General features: G+C 52.8%; 2 protein-coding genes across 3 annotated transcripts; both read right to left on the bottom strand.

Annotated features, from left to right (window-relative positions):
• Window positions 1-225: 225 nt before the first annotated feature.
• ALDH2 (aldehyde dehydrogenase 2 family member) lies at window positions 226-9,147 on the bottom strand. Its single transcript, XM_061466410.1, is given in 14 exon segments — window positions 226-715; window positions 1,475-1,589; window positions 2,297-2,454; window positions 2,747-2,911; window positions 3,260-3,444; window positions 4,112-4,214; window positions 4,581-4,694; window positions 5,156-5,284; window positions 6,116-6,227; window positions 6,724-6,803; window positions 7,033-7,173; window positions 8,244-8,348; window positions 8,856-9,062; window positions 9,064-9,147. Coding segments are annotated over 14 exon segments (1,731 nt in total). The 3' UTR covers window positions 226-682.
• A 1,997-nt stretch (window positions 9,148-11,144) lies between these two features.
• On the bottom strand, window positions 11,145-23,654 carry ACAD10 (acyl-CoA dehydrogenase family member 10). 2 transcript variants are annotated; one of them, XM_061466406.1, is made up of 15 exons: window positions 23,559-23,654; window positions 22,672-22,882; window positions 22,000-22,148; window positions 21,068-21,256; window positions 19,385-19,543; window positions 18,457-18,616; window positions 17,976-18,117; window positions 17,512-17,580; window positions 16,751-16,932; window positions 16,159-16,309; window positions 15,288-15,433; window positions 14,441-14,614; window positions 13,686-14,011; window positions 11,834-11,900; window positions 11,417-11,547 (listed from the first exon to the last, which is right to left on the bottom strand). In XM_061466406.1, the coding sequence occupies exons 2-14, from the start codon at window positions 22,838-22,840 to the stop codon at window positions 11,838-11,840; spliced, it is 2,079 nt and encodes a 692-aa protein (XP_061322390.1). In that variant the 5' UTR covers window positions 22,841-22,882; window positions 23,559-23,654; the 3' UTR covers window positions 11,417-11,547; window positions 11,834-11,837. The 2 variants fall into 2 exon arrangements, with proteins under 2 accessions (XP_061322389.1, XP_061322390.1); XM_061466405.1 differs by lacking the exon at window positions 11,834-11,900 and having other exon boundaries at window positions 11,145-11,547.
• Window positions 23,655-23,699: the final 45 nt, after the last annotated feature.

Here is a 23,699-nt window from a genome sequence, read left to right as displayed (position 1 = left end):
CCCGCGGCGGTAATGGCGGCCCTCAGGTGCCGCAGGGAGCGGCTCCCCCTCACAGTAACCAATACACCACAGAGGTGCCCTCACCGCAGCCACGTTAAGGCAATATGGGGCTAAGCAGTGCAAACAGCGAGCAAAAAGCTTTAAAATAGCTCGAGGGAGGGGGTAAATCCAAGTTGTGAGCGCACTGGAGCTCCCACCCCACAAACTGCTCCGGTAAAAGCCAGGTTAACTTCACTAAGAGGTGTTTATTGGGAGTAGATAACAATGAGAGCAGCAAGAACAAGCATTTACCTCAGGTTCAGGCTCTGCTGGGTCCCACAGCTCTCAGTTCAGGCCATAGGTGAGTGCACAGGACAAGGGTAGAGCTGTGTAAGCCCATAAAGAGTTCCTATACAACCTACTGCAGACAAGCATTGAAATGAGTCCTGGCAAGAACATCATCAGATCCTGATGCACCGAGAGTACCCCCATGTAATGCATTAGGGCTCCAGTGGCTGTATTTGGTACTTTAAAAAGAGAAAGCCAAGTAGCGTGTATAACAAAAGCTCCTTCAGGCACCTTCTAAAGAGACAATCCTTAACGCAGAGTTAAAGGCTTTCCACCTATGCTTTGTTTGTGTTAAGAAGGGCTTTCCTTGCTCTGCGTCCCGTGGAGCAGCACAGACGCTCCCCAACGCTCTCCTTTAGGAGTTCTTCTGTGGAACTTTGATCGTCACCTGGAAAGAGAACACACACAGGTTATTAACCTGGAGGCAGCGTTCAGTTATGTCCATCAGCCTGTGGGGATGGGATTTCCTACCACTGGGAACGCGGGGATCAGCTCAATAGCACCGTATTAAGCTCTATAAGGTCACTGCCCAGACTCCTGCTCTCGGGTGATGAGTGCTCAGTGTTCCTCTGCCTGTTTGTACCTGCAGAAGCTTCTGCCCATCTCTTCCCATTCCCCACAAAGCAAACTCATGGGGAAGTCTACACACTTGCATTCTGTACAGTGAGAAGCAGCTAAACAAGTGGTGCAGGCAGCTGGTAATCTGTTAAATTACATATCTAACAGGTTGTCCTCTAGAAAACCTATTTAGGTTACATAGAAAATATTTGTAATTTCATATTACATAGAAAATATGTATACATTAGAAAACCTATTAGGTTACATACCTAGGTTTTCCTCTAGAACCACAGAATGGTTTGGGTTGGAAGGGACCTTAAAGCTCCTCCAGCTCCAGCCCCTGCCACGGGCAGGGACCCCTTCCACTAGAGCAGCTTGCTCCAAGCCCCTGTGTCCAACCTGGCTTTGAACACTGTCAGGGATGGAGCTCTCAGTTCCATGAGGTTGTGTCTGTGGTGACTTCCCAAGTGCAGCTCCAATTTTGTTCCAAGCATTAGAAGGACAAACTGCAACTCTCAGACCAACAGGCACAAAGCCAGTTTGGAGCTATGGCAGAGGGCAGTCATTCCTCGGATACAGGGATACTCACGTTTTTCACCTCTACATAAGCCTCCAGGCCGTATTCTCCCAGTTCTCGCCCATTCCCAGAGGCTTTGTAGCCACCGAAGGGGGCTTGGGCACCAAACACATCATAGCAGTTTACCCTGCAATGGAAACAAGATTTAAGCACCTGCAGTTTCAGACCTGGTTAATGGAAGAGCCTTCTGCAGTGAACAGGTGTTTGCAGGAGAATTTCCAGGCAGGATTTCCCTGTTTGTCCGTGCTCTCAGACAACGGAGTTAATCCATACCGACGCCTTATCCCCATCAACCAGGAAACGACATCAAACCCATTCACCTCCTGCATTATCACAGCACCAAGCGCCCAGGTTGCCACCCACACCTCCCTCAGAGCACAGGTACCAGCGACACCGCCTTGTTCCCTCAGTACCATCACAAACCAAACAGACAGCGAGATACTGGCTCTCCAAACCCCCCTGCTGCAGCAGGAAACTGCTGCTGAAGAACTTACTCTGGCACTGCTGCATGGCCTCCGAACACACAGCAACATCAACTGCAGCCACACAGATGTGCTCAGTGATCTGATCATTGCTGGCCCTCACAGCCCTGCAGACACTGCTCTCATTCCCAGCTGCAGCACTGGATTTCTTCCCCCCCATTCCATACATTAATTCCCAGTGGGAACATGGAAGCCTAATAGACCTAATTTTTACCAACAGCTGAAGGCCTGTCATTACATTCAGTGAAGTACTGGATTCAGAGACAGGCTATCAAAGAACAAGCTTATAGAGAAACGGCAGCACACAAGGAAGCTTGCAGCAGCCAAGGCAGAAGAAAGTGTGGATGCTCACCAGACTGTTCCAGCTCGCAGGCCGTGTGACACATAGTTTGCTTTGTCAAGATCCTTTGTGAAGACAGCTGCTGCTAGGCCATACTTGGAGTCATTTGCTCTCTCGATCACTTCCTCAATGGTTTTGAATTTCAGAATCTGCATGACTGGCCCAAATATCTGCAAAATCCAGAGAGAGCTTGTGAAACTGTGTGCTTTGAGCATGGAGAGGGCTGTGGTTGATGCTGGAGTTACCGTATGGATGTGGGAATCATGGGCATCAAATTCAAAGTATCATTCCCTGTATTACAAAGAACCCTGGATGTAATCTGGAGGGAGTTTAATGCGGTCACTTTCTAAGCAGCATCGAGTTCTGTGGTTCACAAGTGCCCAGACCCAGGTTTTTGAATCAGAGGGGACAAAATGAGCAAGAAGGGAGAAGCCGACAGACAGAAGGGTGCTGCAGTCTCACCTCCTCTCTGGCTATCGTCATGTTGTCCTGCACGTCACCAAAGACAGTTGGCTGGATGAAATAGCCTCTGTCTGCAGCGGCATTGCCACCACACAGCAGTTTGGCTCCTTCCTGCTTCCCAGTATTAATGTACCCAAGGATCTTCTTAAACTGCTTTTCATCTACCTATGAGACACAGGACAGAGAGATCAACTTCACTTTACTGGCAGCAAAAGACTTGACTACAAACTGCTGTGCATGTGATGGTGCTCCAGCAATTCCTCATTTCAACAGCCTGCAGAGTCAGCTTCAAAGGGAGGTGGTCATTTTTAAATGCCAGCTTCAAGTGGAGGGTTTGGAACCATCAGAAGGGCTAATGGACTTCTCCCTCCTGCACAGGCAAGGAGATAACAGCCCCAGTTCAAAGGAGATTTAATCAAGAGACCCATGGATCCCTTTCATTCCAATCTGTTGATACACAATGACTTGGGGCTATTTCAGGAGATAACAGATGAGGACATTTCCTGCTCTTACCTGAGGCCCCTGTTCAGTTTTAAAGTCAAAGGGGTTTCCAACCACCCTGTTCTTGGCCTTCTCAACGCTCCTCTCCACAAACTCCTGATAAATATCCTCCTGGACATATGTCCGGGATCCGGCACAGCAGCACTGGCCTTGGTTGAAGAAGAGGGCAAAGTGGGCTTGATCCACGGCCCAGTCCACTAAGATTGGAGAGAGGGGAGAACACAAATCAGCAAACAAACCCAAGCAGTGTTGTGAACAATCACCATGCAGACTGATGGAGGACCAGTGACACAAAGCCCTTTCAGCTGAGGGTGTTTCCCATGCTTTGGTAGGGCAGAAGTTACATACAGATTTAATTAGTGTGGGGGTCTATTGAAGCAGCCCACACTAGAGAAAACCAATCTGATCTGAGGCAGAATACAGTTCTCATTTGACATTATGAGGTATTAAGGACAAGCTGGTTTAGATCTAATTTCCTTCCTGCCATATAAAAGCACAGGTGTTGGCTCCTCAAGACCAACAATAAGTCTGCATGCAAGAGATGAGGAAGAGTAGAAAAGAGTGGTGCACACCAAGAGAAAGACACAAAACCAAATGGCAGTAAGACTGAAGGAAGATACTGATCCAGTTCTCATTTGCTGATAACTGAACTTCAGAGCACAGGGGAAGAGGTGGGAGTGAAGAAGTGCTGCTACACAAATACAGCAGCTACAGCAAGAGGCACTTCACTGGGTGACAACATCCAGGTATGGTCAGAGTTGGAGACTCACACCCACAGGAGAGGTTTCCTCTCCCCCCCCAGCTCTGCTTGCAGAAAGCCAATGCAAAAGGGACAGCTCAAGCACTACACTGAAAGGTGCTTACTGTCTGCGTCAGACATGATTATGTTTGGACTCTTTCCTCCGAGCTCCAGTGTCACCCTCTTCAGGTTACTCTCTGCTGCAGCCTTCTGGACCAGGTGCCCAACCTGCGTGGTGAGGAGAACAGGTATTAGGAATTAACTCCTACGTCTGCAGCACCGAGCAGGGCGGCTGGTTTCAGGTCTGTCAGCACTTTAACAATAATCCCTTCCTTGTCAGGGCCCTCAGGGAACACCTGAAGCCTGCACAGTTTCACATCTTCTGAAGCAGCTCAAAGGAAGCGAGAGGAAGAACTCTAAAGAAGGCACCTTAGAAGAGTCTTAGGTAGAGTAAAACTAAATGTCACACCCTGAAGTCAGCTCTATTTTCCTTTTAGAAGGCAAAGCGCCTCCAGTATTTTACACAGAAAAGGTATTACAGCAATGAGACACTCTCTGTATCCCAAGGGCTTGCAGGTTAAGGTGCTCCCTTACCTCCGTGGAGCCGGTGAAGGCCACTTTATCTATATCCATGTGGGAGGAGATGGCAGCCCCTGCAGTGGGCCCATAGCCAGGGATGATGTTCACCACTCCTGGTGGGAATCCAGCCTGCCGGTTCACCACAGGGGAGAGCAACGTTAGTCCTCTACAAACCAAGGATTTCCCCTTCCCTCCCCTGCCAGTAACATTTCAATGGGCCTCCCACAAAGAGCAGAGCCTTTTCTACCTCACTTTAGTGTTAATGTTCAGTTTGCAACCACCAGGACAACTCTGCTCCCCACCCCACACCCTAGGCATAGTTTGGAGCAATAGATGTCAACTTCCCAATCACCCTGAAGTTTGTTTTTGTAACCTAAACCTCAGAGTCCTTCCCTAATCAAGATCTATGTCCTCTGCATACACATTTATAAGGACAAGAGGGTTTTTCTGCTAACCCAATGCTACGATACCCAAGACAATCCAGCCTTTCTTCAGACCAAACAGCCCCTCTCTGTTCCTGCCACACATGCTCTGCAGCTCACCAGTTTGGCTGTACCCCAGCAGCGATGGAAACCCAGCCTTTCGCTCACCTCTTTGATCAGATTGGCCACATAGAGAGCACTCAGAGGGGTTTGCTCTGCCACTTTCATCACCACCACATTCCCAGTGGCCAGGGCAGGCCCAAGTTTCCATGCTTGCATCAACAGCGGGAAGTTCCACTGAAAAACAAGGAGGAATTTACTGCTCTGAGCTTGAGGGTTTCCAATTAATCAGTAAGTAACCAGCAAGCTCCATCCAAACCAGTGCAGTGCCTGTGGAAGCAGCCTTTGACCCTTCCCTTGCTGCTCTCCAGTGCCTGCCTCCTTTTCAAGCACTGCCTTCTGCTTGTCCAGGGAAACTCTACTTTGAGGTGTCTCAGCACCACTGCAAACCCCATGTAAATTAATCTTTACTGTCAATGTAGCCATCACACCCTCTTTTGAGGTATTTGGAAAGCAAGCCTCTTTGCAGTGGCAGCGCATGCAGCCCAACGAGGCATTCACATTCAGCTCCTGCTCAATGCAAACATGAAAACCAGGCGAATACAGCACCCGGCAATCAGAATGTGGCTGCTCCTAGAAAGAGATAACACTATCCACGGGTCACTGCGTAACGATGACTTGGTTGTTGACCAACCACCTCCCGACGCTGGCTGCTAGTTACCGAAGATCACGTACATCAAGCTGAATTTTGCCGCTATTTCCTCATCACACAGCATTTTAAACACTAGTTTAAACTTAACCGTGGTTCTGAGCCAGGTAACTCCTCTAAAGGGGTTTAAATTCTTTAAATCAGCAGATACAAAGTGAGTCTTACTCAGAGCTTATGAAATCAATAGTTCCACAATGCCAGGACAACCTAAAAGCCCTCCCAGCTGGTGCAACCATAGCTTTACCACTGGAAGGAAACAGTGGTGAGCAACAGATAGTAACTAACGCTTTTAAGACAACTCTTCATGATAACACCCAATTCTTGGAATGCTGCAGGAAGTAATGATGCATTTTACTCACCGGGATTATCTGTCCACAAACTCCCACTGGCTCGTGTCTTGTGTAACAGAAGAAGTCTCCATCTAAGGGGATGGTTTTGCCATGGAATTTATCTGACCAGCCTGCAAAGTATCTACCGACAGTAACATTTTGGTCAGTGAATTTAGAATAACAAGTGTCCCATCAGGAGAAGAGAGACTCCCTCCAGCTATTTGCTTTCTCCCTTCTTCACTTTGTAGAACAGTTACCACTACAAGTATTTCCCAAACAGGGGATCTTAAGAATGGACAATAAATAGAAACATTCCTCTCTCCTGCCTTAGCATAACATAAATCCTGCCATCCCTGTGCTGTAACACAGCTCACCTCCACTAGCACCAGTCCTGTATATAGCAAGAGACATACATGCAATGAAAATCCTTTGGGAAATCATAGGAATTACAGCTTCATTCTTAGCAAAAAATAAAGGACAATGGGTGTCTTATCTCCTGCTGTGGACCACATGGGACCAGCAGGCCAGTGCAGGCCAGTGCAGCCCTGCCATTGGAGGCATCTGGTCTCTGCACATGCAGAGGTTTGGCTATCACAGGCCAGCTAAGCATGATGAGTCACTGCAGCCTCCACACTTACCTGAGACATTTGACTACCATGTCCAGATCCACCAGGTAGGAGATGGAGTATGGCTTGCCATTATCCAGAGTTTCCAGCGCCTACAAACCACAGTGAGATTAGCAGAAGGTGGGGACAGTCACACAAAGAGATTTCGATTCAGCTCCCAGTTTGCACTTTGGATCTGCTCTGTGTTGGCTTTTTTTTGCCTTCAGCTTCCCAAAACTACTTCCCATCTCTCCCCATCGCACCCAGTGGCACAAACCACCCGTCTCTGCCCCTCTCCCTCCCCGCTCGCAGCAGAGGGCTCAGCCGGAGCTCAGCACGCACCGCCAGGTACGCCCGGTCCCTCTCGATCAGGTCAGCGAGACGGTTCAGCAGCTTCCCCCGGTGAGAAGCATCCATCCTCCTCCAGGGCGAGCCCAGCTGGAAGGCTGCCTTGGCTGCCTGAACAGCCTTGTCCACATCTGCCTGCAGAGGAGGGAAGGCATGAGGGTGAGGAAGGAGCAGCCAGCCCCCACTCACTCTTTCAAAACACAGCTGAAAGCTCTCCTTGGTCTCCAGAAGAAAACAGCCCACACCAGCCTTGTTGGGGCAAGAACTTGCAGCCTTGACTTGCCTCACTGCAAGACACCTACATCCCCTGGGCTGCTCACCCCATGAGCATCAACCTGGGCACTCGTTGTTATTTCAGCTATGCACAGTGCAAATCCCACCAGGTTATCTCTGCCACATCATCTGCCGGGTTAATATTTGCATCCCAGAACAAGGAAAAGTTCCCAAAGTGTGCTTCTCACGCTCACTCGGGTTTTGATTGCACCAGCACAGTCTAAAGGGGTTTTGTCCTTGATAAGACACCCCTAATCCATCATTTTGTCCTGTCAGGGCATTAACTGGTTCCTCGTTGGTTCCCTGTCCTGGCTTGCTGCAATGGTCTTGCCAGGACAAGCCAGTCTACCGTGGACAAGCAAATAACAGAGCTTCCTTTCCCCACCCCTCCTGTGGGGAACACTAACAAGCTTCCAGGCTATAGAAAGAATCCAGAATTGCTGGGAAACACCAGCTCAGCTCTGCCACAGCCCCCACGGAGGGCCTTCTGTAAGGAATGATTACATGACTCTATTCACCACCACCTCTTGTTCTGTTCTCCTTGGGATGGGGACGGTCTCGGCTCTCCAATGGAATCCTGCCCCTTTATCTCCTCTGCTTCTGTGGCTCCGGCTCACGCTGCCAGCACAGCACCCACAGGACCACAGTGTCTGCCTTCAATCCCTGCCTCTCCCTCAAGCTCCAATCATGGTTGTCCTCACACCTCCCAACTCATCTATTCCTTTTGGCCCTTCCCAGCCCCAGCCTGGCACTGGTGAGAGGCAAAGCCAGAGGGTTTTGTTGAAAGCAACAGTTGAGGAAGAGCACAAGAACCTCTTGACACTGGTACAGCTCAGACACTGCTGCAAACACAGCACTGCATCGGTGTCTTCCCCTGTCGTCCCCGTGTACCTGCAAACACTGAAGCCAACCCAATCCCAAGAGAACGTTACCTTATCCCCTTCTGCAACCTGGCAGATGACTTCTCCTGTTGCCGGGTTGATCGTCGGGAAGGTTTTCTTACTGACTGCATCATGCCACTCGTTGTTGATGAAAATCTGCACGGAAACAAGCAAAGCCTCAGCACCAGAGCCAGGGGAAGCCAGGGAGAGCATCTGACAGCACCTTAGCTGCTTCGTTAAAAGGGACCCAGCTTGTGCAGGCTCCCGATCCGCACCAGTACGAAGGAGATCCTTTAGCAACAACAGACACACCCTCAAGTTCATAACAGGAATTCACCCCTCAGCAACCAGCACCTCACCGGGAAGCTCCGGTCTCAGGAGGCCCCTGCAAGCCCGCGGTGCCCGGCTGGAGCTGCGCAGGGGCAGATCCAGGTCCATAGGGACAGGGTCAGCAGCGTGGTGCTCACCGAGACCTTCCCGAGCACTCGGCCAGGAGCCAACAACAGCCCGGGCATGGCGGCTGGGAGCGAAGGAGCGGCGGGGCCGATGCCCCCTCGTGTAGCTCTGCCCTTAGGGAACCCGCGCACCCCGCTATGAACGGGACTGTCCGCACCGCGCAGCCCCTCGGGCCTTGGCCCCAGCTGGCCCCCGGCGCGGCCCTACCTTGTTGCAGGCGATGTCGGGCTGCGGGTTGGGCGCCGGGATGGGGGAAGCGGCGGCGGCGGCCGAGAAGGGCGCCTGGAGCGCGGCCGGGCCGCGGCAGAGCCGGGAGACGAGCACCGCTGCCCGCAACATGCTGCGCTGCGCTGCCCCGTGCGCTGCCGGCCAGGCCCGCTCCTCCGGGACCGCCCTGCTCCATAGGGTCCGCCCCCGTTCCATAGGGACCGCCCGGCCCGGCATCGGGAGGGCTCCTCCGGGCTTCATCCGGCACGGCCGGGCTGGGTTCTGTCCCCATCAGCGCGGCTCGGCGGCCTTTGTGTGGCTCTGTTCGGATGGAATGGGCTCGGTTCGGCCCGTTCAGATCAGCCGGGCACAGCTCAGCTCAGTGCCGTTCGGGTCGGGTCAGCCCGGCTCAGTTCACATCAACACGGCTTGGTTTGGTGCTCCGGGGATGTCCAGCACAGGCTGCCCCTGTCCCTGCTGAGCTCTGTGGGGAAGGTGTTGCAATGGACTGCTCAGGGACCCCTTGTTACCTGGACATGCCCTTAGTGTGCACATGGGAATCTAATAAAGAAACCTCTGTGTACAGGGGAAGTGGAACAAAACCAGCAGAGAGCAGAGCCCCCGACAACAGGAACATCACTGGGTGCATACAAATGAGAGGCTTTGTAAAACTGCTCCCAACAACAGCTAAAGGCCTTTTCTGCACAAGAAGCCTTGTGCAGCTTCAGTGTGTCCAAGTGCAGATGCACATGAGGGAAAGACGTTCTCAAGTTATCATCACTGTCACTGAGGAAGGCAAAGACCAAAACCATGAAGTTTTTAACCTCCAAAATAACCCTGTGTCTGACAGCACCTCTGGCTCCCTTGGTGAGGGGTTGGTGAAGGGTAACTGGGGGTGGATAGCTCTGATTTATTAAAGAGGCCAGAAAAAAGATGGAATATGTCAATTCAGAAGTAGCTTAATGCACTGCCTGGGAAGGAACAGATAGCACAGTGACAGTGCCTGGGCATTTCACTCAGGAGCGGAATACCAGCCCTGGTTTGCAGGGAGGAGCCACAAAGCCCAGAGGAGCAGAGCGAGTGCCCAAGGTTATCCAGCAGGGCTCGGATTAGGCTGTGTGTTTCCTCCATCAGCAAAAAGAAATCCTCTTGTGTTAGAGCTCTCATCCACCCGTATCCCTGCAGGGTGACTGGTTCTGCTTTGTCACCCCACAGACTGGGGCCTGGGCAGCTCTTTAGGAGGTAGCCCTCTGGTGAAATACCTGTTCTAACATGGTCTCTCTCCTCTTACAGACCTGCACGTGCTAAACCACTTTCAGGTGCCAGAAAGACCTGTTTTACCCAATTGGAGATGTGCCTGCGTGCACTGTCTGTGCCAGAGGGACCCGGTCAGGCTGCGTATCCACAGGGCACATCTCAGCACTGAGCTCCAGCAGAATCTTGCCCAGGGATGAGCTCCATACGCCATCCTTCGTGTCTTCTGCTGATACCCGGATTCAATGGTGACACTGAGCATTAGCTCACCTGTGTTAATGCTTTTGCTCCTCTTGAGCAGGACCCTTCCCTTCCCTGGGGCTCAGCAGACAAACGCAGCAGCACTAAAACGTGTAGTGGAGGAAACACCTTCACAGCAGATCCAATGCTCAGCCCTGCGGTAGCTGGCTGGGATTGAGCCTGCCTGAGATGAGAGGGTGGGAGGTGCCAAGGTCTGGTGCCTGCTTGGAAATCGTCCCCGCTGTGGACAGGGCAGATCCAGGCTCGGATCTAGGCTCTCCTCCTTCTGCAGCAGCGCCAAGTGCCTGAAATTCTACCGAGGCAGAATTCCAGCCTGGAGCCTGGGAGAAACTGGAGCTCAGGTTACAAGGACTCCCTAGAGCCCGTGGTCCTGGTGCTGGGCAGCCAGCACGGCTCCTCTGCAGCACCCCTTGTGCCCCTGGGAGCAGGGATGTGCTGGGGATGCTGGGCAGATGGATGTGGCTGTGTGAAAGTGAGCTGTGAGGTTGTGCCCACGCTGGGGGAACTGGAGAAGGATTCCAAGGAGTGTGCCCATCACTTTAATATTGAATTAATATTGAGCCCATCACTTTAATATTGAGTTAATAGCAGGCTTTACATAAAGAGCCCAGGAAGTGGCACAATTGTTCCCACAGTTCTTCCCTTGCTGTTGGCCTCTGTGGAGCACTGAAAGCCCCCTGATGCAGTCTGCATCTCATGGACTCCAGAGAAACCCAGAGAGATCCTCTGCAGTCATCGGCCCATGGAGTCCCCCCAGCTCCTCCCAGCTCCTTGAGGACCTGATTCAGTTCCCGATATCCCCAAGGACTCTTGCAGTGTCTGCAGGTCGCCGGAGCTGTGCTGAAGGAGAGTCACCCTGCTCCATCCTCTTTATTCCCACCACCAAGTCTTGCACCCCTAGCCTGGTCATTCCTGACCTGCAAGCCTCAGGATCCAAGGATGGATTTTGCTGCCTACTTCCTGAGCCTGGCAATGAAGATACAGACATGGGGTAACAGCAAACACCACTGCAATTCAGCAGCTCCCAGGCTGGTTCAGTCTCAGGTCCGAGGTGGTGGCTCAGCCGTGGTGTGCAGGGTGCTGTGAACCACACAGGACCTTCAGCCAACGTGGAGCTCAGGCCTGAGCAAAGCACCGGGCTGGGGGCTGCACTGCTGAGACGTTCTGCTCCAGAGACCTGTGTGAGAGCAGGATCAAAGCTCATGTGGGGCACATGAGGGGCTGCAGGACCAGGGGAGGTGGCAGCAGAATGTCCCAGCCCCTTTCAGATGCCCTGGGGAATGTGGTGCTGGGGAAATGGCCTCACCAGGGATCCCACAACAGACAGGACAAGTCATCCCTCACGCTCATGGGTCCCACTCGTTCCTGGTGTGGAGGAGGCCCAGAAGGGACAGGGAGGTGTCCCTGTGCTGCTTTATTTGGGCCAGAGAAGGGACAAATGTTAGGTGCATGTGCCTGCTCACCTGGCTATCCCAATCCATGGCCTGCAGGGTCATTGTCAGTCACTGCCTGGCTCCTGCCACTTTGTGCCTGGTGGAAGAGGATGAGACTTCACACATCACATCTTCCTGCATCCCTCTGCCCTGGTGCTGGCCTCCAGTAACCAGCCCTGGCTCCCTCCCAGGCTCGATGCTGTGCCCAGTGCTTTGGCCAGACAAATTTATGCTTGCTCTGAAAGAGAAACTGAGCTTTTCTGCTCCTATGGAGAGGATCTCCTGGAAAACTGTGGTGAAGGGCGACCTCCAGGACCAAGAGGCAAAGTCTGCTGGCTCCTTGTGTGGACTGGGGCAGGACTAGCTGAGACGCTGCCCTGTTCAGGGGAGTGAATGTGCTGGGGTGAACCTCTGCCCTGCGGTGCCAGCTGGCACGAGGAGAGCTCACCCTTCCCCTTGGCCCTTGCCCAGCTCGCAGTCCCAGCCTCTTTGGCTGTTCAGCACTGAACTGTGTTATCTTTCTGCTGCGGGCAGCAAGACTCCTCCCCTGGCTTTCACAACAGGGGCAATGCCAAGGGAAAGAGCAATGGGACAGCTGGGGAGGTGGCAGGGCTGGTGGGGGCTCTGTGGCCCCCAGATAAGCCCAAGGCATGGAGCAGGGAGCGTGGCAGTCCTGCTGCTTGGAGACTTGGTGATTCCCTCCCAGCTCTGAAGATGAGTGTTTCTGAGGAGGATGAGGAGATCTGCTCTGCTCAGCACTTCCAAACTCCCCAGAGCTGCTCCTTCCCCCTCCCTGTCCACCACCTCAGTGGATCAGCTCCTAAGCACCCTCAAGTGCTGGGATTTGCTGGTTTCTACCAGAGCACAAGGAAATGCTTCCAAAGGGCTGAAACAACAGATGGGATTCTTCCCTGGCAGCTAAAAGGTGGTTGAGTAATCCCCTAAAATGTGGTAGAGATTGTGGTCACTATAGCACACCGAGTATAATCTGTATATTCCAGGATGGGGAGGCTTGCTCTCATGACACACTCTGTGAGCGATTACTCATGACACAGTTCCCAGCAAATCTATTTGCAACACCAGCCAAGAGAGGCACAAGGTCCTGAGCCACAGCCACCAGCACTGGAAGCACAGAGAAACCAGAGCCTGGGCAGGGCACGCAGGGGTCCTGATACACGTGTATTGACCTGCCTTGCACTGGCAGAGGGAGAGAGATGTTGCTACTCCCCTCTCTGCCACTGCCCCCTCACCACGGGCAAATTCCTTTTCTAGCTGGTGTCTGCTTCCTCCCCACCACACCAGGAGTGCCTCATGCCCCTCCATTCAAGGGTTCAGGGCTGCAGCAGCTGCTGCTCTGCACAGGAGAGCCCAGCCAGGACAGTGGCTGGGCCAAAGTCTAAGTGGTGCCCCAGAGCCTGCACTGCTTGATCACCCTCAGCTTATCGCCTGATGGGGTCATAAGTCCTGGGCAAGGGACTGTTTGCTGATGGGGGTGTCTTCAGGGACAGCCCCTGCCATGGGGAGAGAGCACAAAGGAGGGAATGAAGCTGTGGAGGTGCAAGTATGTCCCTGCTCTATCTGAGGGACCTCCAAAGAAGCACTGGGATGGACTCGTATCCTCACTGACGGCAGGACCTTGGTGGAGCAGCACTAGCGATTACGGCTGGGCTGGTTCTATCTGCTCACCCTGGAAGGGAGTGCCAGCGCCTGAATTGCTGCTTCACAGAACATGAACTCTGTTACTGCAGCATAGCAGCAACAGGAACCCATTCCCCTCTGTCTAAGTCACTGGCCTCTATGAATGCCACACGTCTGATGTGACTCAGAGGCATGCACCTTGTGCAGGTGATGCAAAGCAACTTTAGGAAGGAGGATGTCTCACCGTCAGTTCTAGAAGAGGACGTGGAGTCCATCTGGGCTGGGAAATCAGCAAACCCCACTGGATGCCCATGATCTTGTCCAGCTTGTAGTAAAGACTCTGGGCCAAACCCAAGACACTGGTGGTGGGAGTGACCGGGGGGCTTTGGGGGCGTGACCAGGTACCATAGCTCCTGCTGAGGAGCAGCCCTCGCCTGGCCCAGGTGCTGTAACGTCGTGTGCTAGGGAGGCTGTCAAACACACGGAATCCTTCTTTGATGGCAAAATCCCAAGCCAGGTCAGCCACAAACTCTACATCCTGCAGGCTGCTTCCACGTGGGGCTGGCTTCCCTGGGGAGGAGAGAAGAATAGGACACTTTTCTTTGCAAGAGCCCTTGTTTTGTAGTCACATCCCAAGCAGCACCAAGTGCCCTTGTCCGGCCCAGCCCAACAGGAGCGGGGGAAACTCCTTGCTAAGGAATATGAAAGTAACACCTTGGTTTTCTCTGATAAAGACCCCCAGGCCAGGCCTGCTGTGTGCAGATAAAACAGCACTGAGAGCTCACAGCACCTCCCTGCCTCTGGGTCTCTGCGGTGCTCAGTTTGAAGGTCTGGGAGCTCCACCTGTGGGACACAGCCTTGAGCTCTGAACTCTGCTCAGTCCCCTCATGAAAGGGAGCACCCGGCAAGCTCTGTGTGAGGAGCAAACAGGCATCCAGGTCAGAGCAGCCCTGCCTGTGTGTGCGTGCCCGTGCAGAGCCGGCGGGGTGGGCTCCTCACCTGCCCCAGGCTGCTTGCAGAGTCCCTGCAGCGCTGCAGCCAGCCGGAAAAGGGCAAAGGCCAGGTAGAAATTCCAGTTCTCCGGTCGCTGGGCTCCCATGTGGCCCCAGTACATCTGGGAATACTCCTCTGCCGTGGGCACTCCCTGGTGCCCCACATCACACCTCCTCGAGCCTGGAAGGTGTGAAGAGGCAACAGTGAGTCAGCAGTGAGGAGCTCAGAGGTTTCTAGGGATGATGTGAGGCTGGTGGCAGGGCCATAGAGCTGTGGAGACTCCCCCATCCAACACCTGCCCCGGCTGCAGACACACAATGGGTTTAGCACCAGCCCACGGAGGTGAAGTGCAGATGGGGCAGTTTTCTGACTGACAGATGTTCCTCCTAATGCTGGAATCGTTTTCCTCTGGGGTTAACCTTATACTGTTAACAAGTGTGTAACTGGGGACAAACTCCTCCTGGGCTGCCCTGGGTCACAGCTGAAGTGAGAGGGAAAGTAACCCAAACTGAGCTTTGAATGCAGTTTTGCAAGCTGTGGAGCAAGGCCCTGACATCACTACCACCAAAAGTCCCTGCTCAGGGGCTGGGTGATGGCACCAACCAGGACAAATGGGTGCCAGACATGAAACAAACTGGGTATGGGGTGACCCATCTGCACATGCAGAGAGATGTTTCCACCTTGCAGGGTTCTTTAGGGAAGGGAGAAATGGGAGAGCAGGGAGTATGGTATAAGACCCACAGCTCCTCCCAGCTGCAATGAGCCCAGCCATCAGCTGAGCTCTCTGGGCAAGAGTTAATCTGGTTTTGGACTCTAGTTCCTGTCTCAGATGTGGCTTCGCCCCTCTCTGTACCTCTCAGTGCACCAAAGTGAGGTGGCAGGAAGTAGGCCATACAGCTATTCGCCAAATCAGAGATGGGATCTCCTAGAGCTGCAAACTTCCAGCCAAGGACAGCAAGGACTTCTGGCCTGTCTGGATGAAAGACCAGGTTGTCCATCCTGTATCAGAGGGAAAAAGAGATCAGAAAGGTCTCAAGACAGGGAAGAAGGTCCCAGTGCTCAGCAGCAGTAGGTGCTTCCAGTGCTCTTCACCAGCTGCTGAGTCCTTCAGGAGGCTGCACCAGTGAAACATTAATTTCTGCAGGCACAGGTCAGGGAGGATGGAGATTACTCCATAGCGAACTCCCTGATTAATGATGAACTGAGCTGTGCTGTGAACAACAAAACCAAGCTCTTCAGAGCCTCAGAGCGTTAGCAGATGTTACAGGACAGGCCAGCCAAAAAGTGAGGCAGGCAAATCACTGTCCAAGGGGATTTCCTGGTCGTTTCCAAGGCACACAACGACTCCAGGCCCTGTACTGGAATGTGCCTGATGAGGTGTAGTAAAGCCTACTGAGGGCAGCAGCCTACTGAGGAGGAAACAGAGAGGGCACCATCCTGCCAGGGTACAGAAGAGTTGATCCCCCAGTGTTAGAGCAGTGTTTACAGCAGTTGGGCAAAGAAACTCTGCAAGACCCATGAGGCAACAACATTGCAGTGGCCCTCTATATCTCATCACCTGTGGGATGCTGAGCTTGACCCAGAGCCCACCTTTTGGACTGCTCTGAAGCTGCTGTGCCAGCCCAGCTCAGCACCTCTCTGGTGTTTATATATTGCTTTACACTCTGTGTCCCTCTCTGGTGCCTGGGATGTGCTCCAGGGCAGTGCTGGCAGCCAAGCAGTACCTGAAATCCCCGTGCACAACTGTTGTCTGCTGAGAGGCAGGCAAGTGGAGAGGCAGCCACTCGATGAGTCTCTCCATGGCTGGGATAACACGAGTTTCCATAGCTCGGTACTGCTTCGTCCAGGTCTCGACTTGCTGCTGAATGTAATTACCTGTAACAGAGGAATGAAGGCTCTGAGGGAAAGGGACTGGCACAAAGAGGCTTCAAAAGAGACGCACAGAAGATGCATGAAGAAAACATAAAATGGCCAAACAGATCCAGCACCCTGCCACAAGCTCCAAGAGTCCAAACTTATGTAGCTCTGCAGAGAGACTGGAGGAGCCTGGTCAAAGGCAGCAGCAAGCAAGTTACTCCTGCACCCACACCCAGCCCTTGCTCGTAGCAGGAAGCTCTGGGGACTGCTGACAGGCAACACAGACCTGCAGGATCTACAGCAGCTCTCCACACCCTCACACCGCTCCTGAGCATCCAGGCACCCTGCTGCCCATCTGCACTCTCCCAGCTGCCCCCAGGTTCAGCTCAAGCCCCGTACCCGAGCTCATCCCTTGAAGTGCTGATCTACAGTGACAGAGGACACACAGGCTTCTCTCACCGTGCTCCCTGAGCTCCTCCAGCTTGGCTGCTTTGAGGTCTACGCTGTGGATCTTGGACAGGACTTGGCTCATAGCAGCATAAAGAGCTCTCCGTTGGCCCGGCTGCAGCGCGGCAAAGGAGACGTCGCTGTAGATACGGCCAGCACAGTGCTCCATCAGGTAGAAAGGTGTGCCAAGGGTGCTGGGGAGCAAGGGGAAGCAGCAGGGCTGAGGTTAATCCTGCTACCTGCCAGCCCTCAGTCTCACCTGGGCTTAGGCTGCTGTGGGCTGCAGAGCTGGGCTGTCAGACCGCACACAGATGATGGGCACACATTTAACTGCAGTGCAGAGGCTTTGCTGCTGCAGGAAGCAGGGATGTGAGCGTGGCTGTGCTGACTGCAGGCTGCACGGGCTGTCCTGCCTGCAGGCTTGCTGCTGTCACAGCTGGGGATCTTGGGGCAAGTCTGAGGGCTGGCAGTCAGAAACATCACCTCCTTATTGGAACCCTGAGTGTATGGAGTCAGTGGGAAGCCCTAACCACTGCTTTAGAGCTGCCTTTCAAAGACAGCACTTGCTCAACTGCTAAATAGGACACACCTGAACCAAGCCAAACAAAAGTGTTACTGTCCTTTGAACTTCCAGAGGCTCCTCTGGTCTTAGACTGGACAAACATTAATGAGCCCAGTGCACTCGGTGAGGTCTGGCTCCTTCTTCTCTCCTCATCTTTGCAGGAATCTGGCTGAGGTTTTCAAGCAGAGTGGAAGGTGAGGGACAAGATTACCTTCTGTCCTCACAGAGGGCAAGCACGGAGGGAACAGGAACACCAGCTTCAGCAAGAGCCTTCAGTAACCTGCCAGGGCGAGCCAGAGAGCTGTGTCAGCACAGAAAGGCATTAGGGAATCGGTACTAGAGCTGCAGTGTTGCCAGGCAGACACACGGTATTAGAGTCCTGTCCTCAGTTTTAAATACACTAAAGCAACATGGCTGGAGGTAGGCAAAAGAAGCACACCAAAACCTTCATGTGGCCCTGAGACCTTATCCAACACACTCTGGAAGACCAAAGGGAGATCCCAGCTGCTCCCACACAAGTGTCCCTCTGCTGAGATCACAGACTGGGATACAGAGCGGTGTGTCTGATGTGGAACAGGCTGGAATGGAGCACTGTCCCTAGGATGGGGTTGTTTGGGATCCACAGGAGTGGATTCATTCCTGCTCAGCTGGAAGGAGGAGCAGACTCCTTCTCACCTGTATTCCCTTCTGACGGCAGAGCCTGAGGGATGTGGGCTGTCAGGGGGCTCCTTCTTCAGCACTAGCAAGTGATCTCCAAACCTGACAGAATAGGTCTGGGAGGAGTGTCCATGGCCAAACTGCCGTAACACCAACGGGCCTGCAGGGAGAGAGCAGGGGGTCAGCAGAGCCAGGAGCTTCTATAGGGTTTACATCTCTTCCTTGCAATCAGGACCCTGCACCTGTGTCCCAAACCCCTGGGGAGCATGGCAATAGCTCATAGATGGCTCACAGGCCAGGAACACTCCTGGCATCCATTTGTTGTGCTGAACCCCTCCCAGATGAGGAAGTCCTAAAGTGTCATTTCCCATTTCTGGGATACACTGAGTGTCCATACTGTTTGCTTGGAGGTTCGGAGCCTTCTGTTGTATGATGGAAAGAGCCAGTGGCTCCAGAACAGGTGAGCTTTGAGGCTGAAGAGCAGGAAGCACTGTGATACCTGTGGTGTGGTCACTGAGGACATCCTCAAGGTACTTCTGCAGATTGTCTTTTGGGATATCCATGCTTGGTCTGACTGCACGGGTATATGGAACAAACCCTTGCAAAGGGAAACCCAGACACATTTCCAGCTCTTTGAATGCCACTTCTGGATCATCCACCTGAAAGCAGGAGGGAGAGAGTATAACATGGGGTGATAGCAGCAGATAAAATTGGCTGGGAAAGAAAGAGCTCTCCACACTTGCAATGTGATTGTCCGTGAGTTCCATAGCACTGATCCACTAAGACACACGGGGATTCACAGGTCATTCCCTGCCAACGTGGAGCACCATTGCTAATACTCACTGAGCCTCTCACCATGGTCTCTGCTCTGGTGGCATACCTGTTATGGTGGCACAGGCACTGTGAGCTTGGGCTGGGCTAAGAGCTGGAATTCCCTGTGTGCAGTCCAGGGGAGCAGAGTCCACTCTTCCCATCAGTTCCGTGCTTCCCCCAGGGGTCCCCTCACTGCAGTAAACCCCTCCTGCTCACTGTCTCCAAAGGTGGAGGTTAACCAGTCAGTCCCCAACTAACAGATCCGTGATGCCTCAGAGCTTCTAGGCATCCATTAAACATGTCTCATTTTCTCCCATCTCAACCATACATTGGGGCTGTTTCTCTAATAGGGAACTGAGATCCGTAAGGAAGTGACTTCTCCAGGGTTACACTGGCTGCAGGGTTCAGAGCTGTGAATGAAACAGTGCAGCCCGCCAGGAATCCTCCCTCTTAACCCCACCACATCCTGCAGGAATAAGGACAGGCTGAAACAAAAGGCCTTGGCAACACGAGTCTGCCACTGCCACTTGAAAATCCTGAGCCATTCGAGCCAAACACAGCTTCTGGACTTAAAAACCATCACCAAAGCCCACTCTCGTTGCTTTGCTTTGTACCTGCACCGTTTTGATGCCAAGCTGAGCTGCTGCTTTTAGGTTCTGGCTGTTGTTATCGAGGAAGATGGATTCCTGGGGCTGAGTGCCCAAGCGCTCCAAGCACAGCCTGTAGATCTGAGGGTCTGCCTTGCCCATCCCTTCCCGGTAGGATTCAACCACCTACAGCAACAACAAATGGATTATGCATGAGCCTGCTGTGACCACGGTCATCTGCAGCGCTGGAAACGGAGGATGGGAAGGTGGGAGACTGCCAGTCTAATTAGCATGTGAAATAAAGGACACGGAGGGCTGACAGAGCTGGATAGGGCATGATTCAAGTGACTGCATGGGTGCCACGGCTGTGTCTCTTCCAGGCCAAACCAGCTGAACAGGATGAGCCAGTCCTCAGATGGAAGATATCCAGAGAGGACTGGATATCCCAGACCATGCTGAACCAATTGCTCAATGCTGTCCAAGAAAGCCTTGGGTTGCACCTCCTTCCAAATGATCTGGGAAAGTGATGTCCTGACCACTACACCTATCGACCACACAGCAGCAGAGATGTTGACCACAATCACCTGCTCACATTGGGGCCAAAGTATTGAGTCAGACTCGGAACACTCATGATGCCCTCCCAACCATAACCAATTCAAGCAGTATTTCACCCTGGCACTGACAGACACTCCAGGAATAGAAATTAATCTATTACATAGATATAAAAGCTATGCTAATGGAAATCCACATTCAATTAATTTTTTCCTCTACTAATTACAGTGCAGTGCTGTTGCCTGCTGTTACAGAAGAGCCACGTTGCATGAGTGATGACACCAGATAGGTGATGGTTAGTGAAGGGCTTTGAAACAGTCTGGGATGAAAAGAAGCACCACAGAGCATCCCAACAGAGCATCACTCCGCTATGACAACTTCACAGGCACCAGTGTCACCGCATAGAAAGCTGATTGTGTAATGATGTAACGGTGACAAGGTGACCCTTCTTTGCATATTTTATTGTCTTAAGGCTATAAACCAAACTTAAGTCACGAATAAACTCCTGGAATTTGAAGGTTTGAGCTGGGGCACATAAAAAGAAGCCAATTTTCTGTCACGCAGAGCTGAGTCCCCATAGCTGCCTGTCAAAGCGAAGCCCCTTGAACCAGCCTGGAGGCTCACAGCTGATCTGCTTCATCTCTGCAGCAGGAAGTGTGCTGGCAGAGGGGCCTCTGCCTGCTCAGCAGCTCAGGCAGGTTGGCGTATTGGAGCTGTGGGATTCCCAGTTCTTTGGGATGAAACAGGCTTTAAAAGGACTAAACATAAAGCAGGCAGAGACATTGGGGTATGACATTTATTGCTTGTATAGTGTTCCAACTCCTAAGCTCTTTATTAACCTATTATCTATATAAAGATATATCTATATCTATATCTATAACCTCTATCTCCCTATGCCTGTTACACGGGTACTTGTGGTTGTGTGGGCATTGTGCAGTGAATTCTCACATGCATAAGTACCTGCCCCTCACTCAGACCCTCTCCAAGGCCCAGCCACTGCAATGAATTCTGCCAGGAACCACCGTCACAGGCAGTTACATTTACAGCTGCTAACACGTGCTGCTGGCTGCCCGTCATTTGGTACCTGCCTGTAAAGAATTCCAGTTGCTGCTTCCTAGAAACCTACAGGAACGCATTTTAGGATCCATCCAGGCTTACCACATCAAAGTGCTTTTGTAGGGGCAGGAAGCTCTTCCCATTCAGCAGGCAGAAGTCCATCAGAAGAGCTGTCTTAAGACCTTCTGCACGGATACACTGTACTGCTTCTGCCATTATGGGGAGCTGTTTTATCATCTCCTTTCTGATTAAGGCCGAGAGCAAAGAGTCCACTGGAACACGGATGTTTGCCTAAGAAAGCAAACCCCAAGAATGGTAATTACCCAGAGACTGGTTTTAAGCAGGGAGGAAAAGCAGAGTGCTTGGGTAGGTAGACTGCCCGATCATCTTATCTTGGGGTCCTGCTTCCTTTGGCAGCAGAAGGCAGGCACTGAAGCTCGCAGCTAAATTGCTGAGACCAAATAAAGCAGTGTTCTCACATTACTCATTCTGCAGGAGCAGCAGCAGAGATCAAGGGCTGATTTGGGGAGAGAGAAACACACCAGGGCTGTGTCTGCCATGGAATCAAGGTGGGTTAGAGAGAAATCCTGCAGGCAGGAAAGGAACTGGCATTTTAGACTGGGCTGGTTTGGAACAGCTCTGTTCAAAAGAGGGTTCCTAAAGCTGTGTTGGAGGGGCTTCTGCTGATCCTAAGGACCATGGTCTGTGTATGAAGTAACAGCAAAAGCCTTTCAGCTGGTTTCTGGCCCCGACTTCTCATCTCCACTTATTCTAGAGGTGTTGTGAAATGAAACCATTATGAAACATGCAGGAAGAGGCTGGTGGAAGCAGAGGCAAATTCAGCTGAACACGCAGCCTGGGTACCAGAATGATGACAGCAGGGAAAAGTCTGCCCTGAGCAGACAGCGATGCTTCCTGGATGCTACATCCAGACCCTTCCAAAGGACTGCTTTAAAAAGCTGCTCTTCCCTCCCTTCTGGATCCCATTCCCCTGCAGTCAGGAAGCACAAAGAGAGGAGGGGGTTTTGGCTTACAATCCCAAAGCACTGCCGGCCCAGTTCCTGCAGAAACTCCACAGCTGTCAGCTCTCCTCTCGTGTACTTCAGGGAGAGGCTGTTCTCTCCTCCAGAGAACACAGCTTGCTGGATGGTGCCGGCTGGGAGACAGTCCCGGGCCTCCCAGTCTACATAGGAAGAAAGCCAGGAAAGAGCAGGTTTGGCATCATCAGAACTGGGAAATCAGCTTGGAATCCCTTTGGGGTCTGATCCACCAACCAGCACCCATGAGAACTGACGTGGACCAGTGCAATTTACCCAGACACAGACAGGAGGTTTGGACATTCCCCCAGGTGAAGCACCTCACCTCTGTTTTCGGTGCGGTACCTTGGGGTGAAAACATGGAGCTGTTAAAGCGTGCTGAGGGGCTGTAACGTTGGGTGGTATCAGACAGCATCACTACAGGACAGGTTCAGCACCAGATGGGTTCAGGCGCGGACCTGGAGCTGTCAGCACTGTCGCTGGTCGCTGTTTTGGTACTTCTGATGACACCAGAGGTACCATCATCATCATGGTGTACCACCACCATCATCATCATCGTCATGGCAAGCTCTTGAGCACCTCACCAGAACCAGCAGCAACCCACGGGGTCACCGGGAATCTACTTTCCCTCCATGCCTGCAAGCGACAGAAGCAAATGGGAATACAGACCCGCAGCTGTCTTGTAAGGGGATGGGAGGAGCGCGCCGGCAGCGTGGAAGATCACGGCTCTGTAACGGCACCAACCAGACCGGCTCCGATGGACTGATCCCTGCAGGTGCTGCCGCATCCCAGCACGCAGCAGGCACGGGGCGGCGCGGGCGATGCTCCACGGGTACATCCTGGGAACCACGCTGAGGGTGGCAGGAAAACTACAGCTGGCCTGTATGGACCGAGGAGATGGGATATAGGACACAGAGCATTGAATTACAGGGGTAAGTGTTTATTCACTTGTGTGGTGTTACACAGGGCCCTTGTGCCCTTCAAAGGCACAGCATGGTTTGACTAACGGCTGGCACACATCACTAACACACTACTGATTACAAATCACAGCAAACCTTTGCAAAGCGACTCTATCCTTGCTGCTTCTCTATTGATGCAGCAGCCCATGAAGCCAGTGTTGCTCAAGTTAATTATCTACGATGCCAGGCAATGCTGGGAGGGTTTCAAAGACGTATTACAGAGGCTATAGGATGCTGCTGTTTTGATTATCCAGGGCATCCTTCACCCTTCACGGACACCTCTGTGCCATGAAGCAAAGTCCTTATTTCCATGGCTGGGCTTTTCGTTTCTTTTCCTTCACCATGAACCATAGCACAGCCCTGAGCTGCAACATACCAACGTGCTGGGTGCGGGGGGGGGGGGGGGGGGGAGGAAGGAAGAGGGGTTTTAAGGTTTTAATTAATTATGGGGGTGTTCTGTAGCCAAAGCGGATGCGGCCTGAGCCCTCCATCCCGGCTGCATCGCCATGGTAACGGGGTCCATGGCCCCTTGCCAGGCAGGGGCCGGCTTCCCCCGGCCAGCCAGCCGCAGCCCCCCCCGCTCTCGCGAGAGCTCACCTCCAAGTCTCGCGAGAAGCAGCGGGGCACCACTCATAGCCCCCGCGCCCTCCTCCTCTCCCTGCTCCTTCCGCCGCTGTCGCCGTCGTACGTCTGACGTCACCGCGCCGGGGTCAGAGGGGAGAGGCGCGGAAGCGGCGG

Source organism: Pezoporus flaviventris, unplaced genomic scaffold, assembly GCF_033815535.1.
Source record: "Pezoporus flaviventris isolate CSIRO_AGI_PZ_B2104156 unplaced genomic scaffold, CSIRO_AGI_Pfla_v1 ptg000041l, whole genome shotgun sequence".
NCBI lineage: Eukaryota > Metazoa > Chordata > Aves > Psittaciformes > Psittacidae > Pezoporus > Pezoporus flaviventris.
Note: the sequence above shows the minus strand (reverse complement) of the source record. Positions and strands in the feature narration are given on the sequence as shown.

Bases quoted from the DNA above. Each gene is read 5' to 3' on its own strand.
- ACAD10 (XM_061466405.1), bottom strand. From the start codon at position 22,840: ATGTACCCGTGGAGCATCGCCCGCGCCGCCCCGTGCCTGCTGCGTGCT. The intron at 16,310-16,750 runs GTGAGAGAAGCC...CCTCTGTTACAG, and splicing joins GGAGGAGCTCAGGGAGCACG to GTAATTACATTCAGCAGCAA. The intron at 11,548-13,685 runs GTGAGACATCCT...GCTCTCACACAG, and splicing joins GTCCTCTTCTAGAACTGACG to GTCTCTGGAGCAGAACGTCT.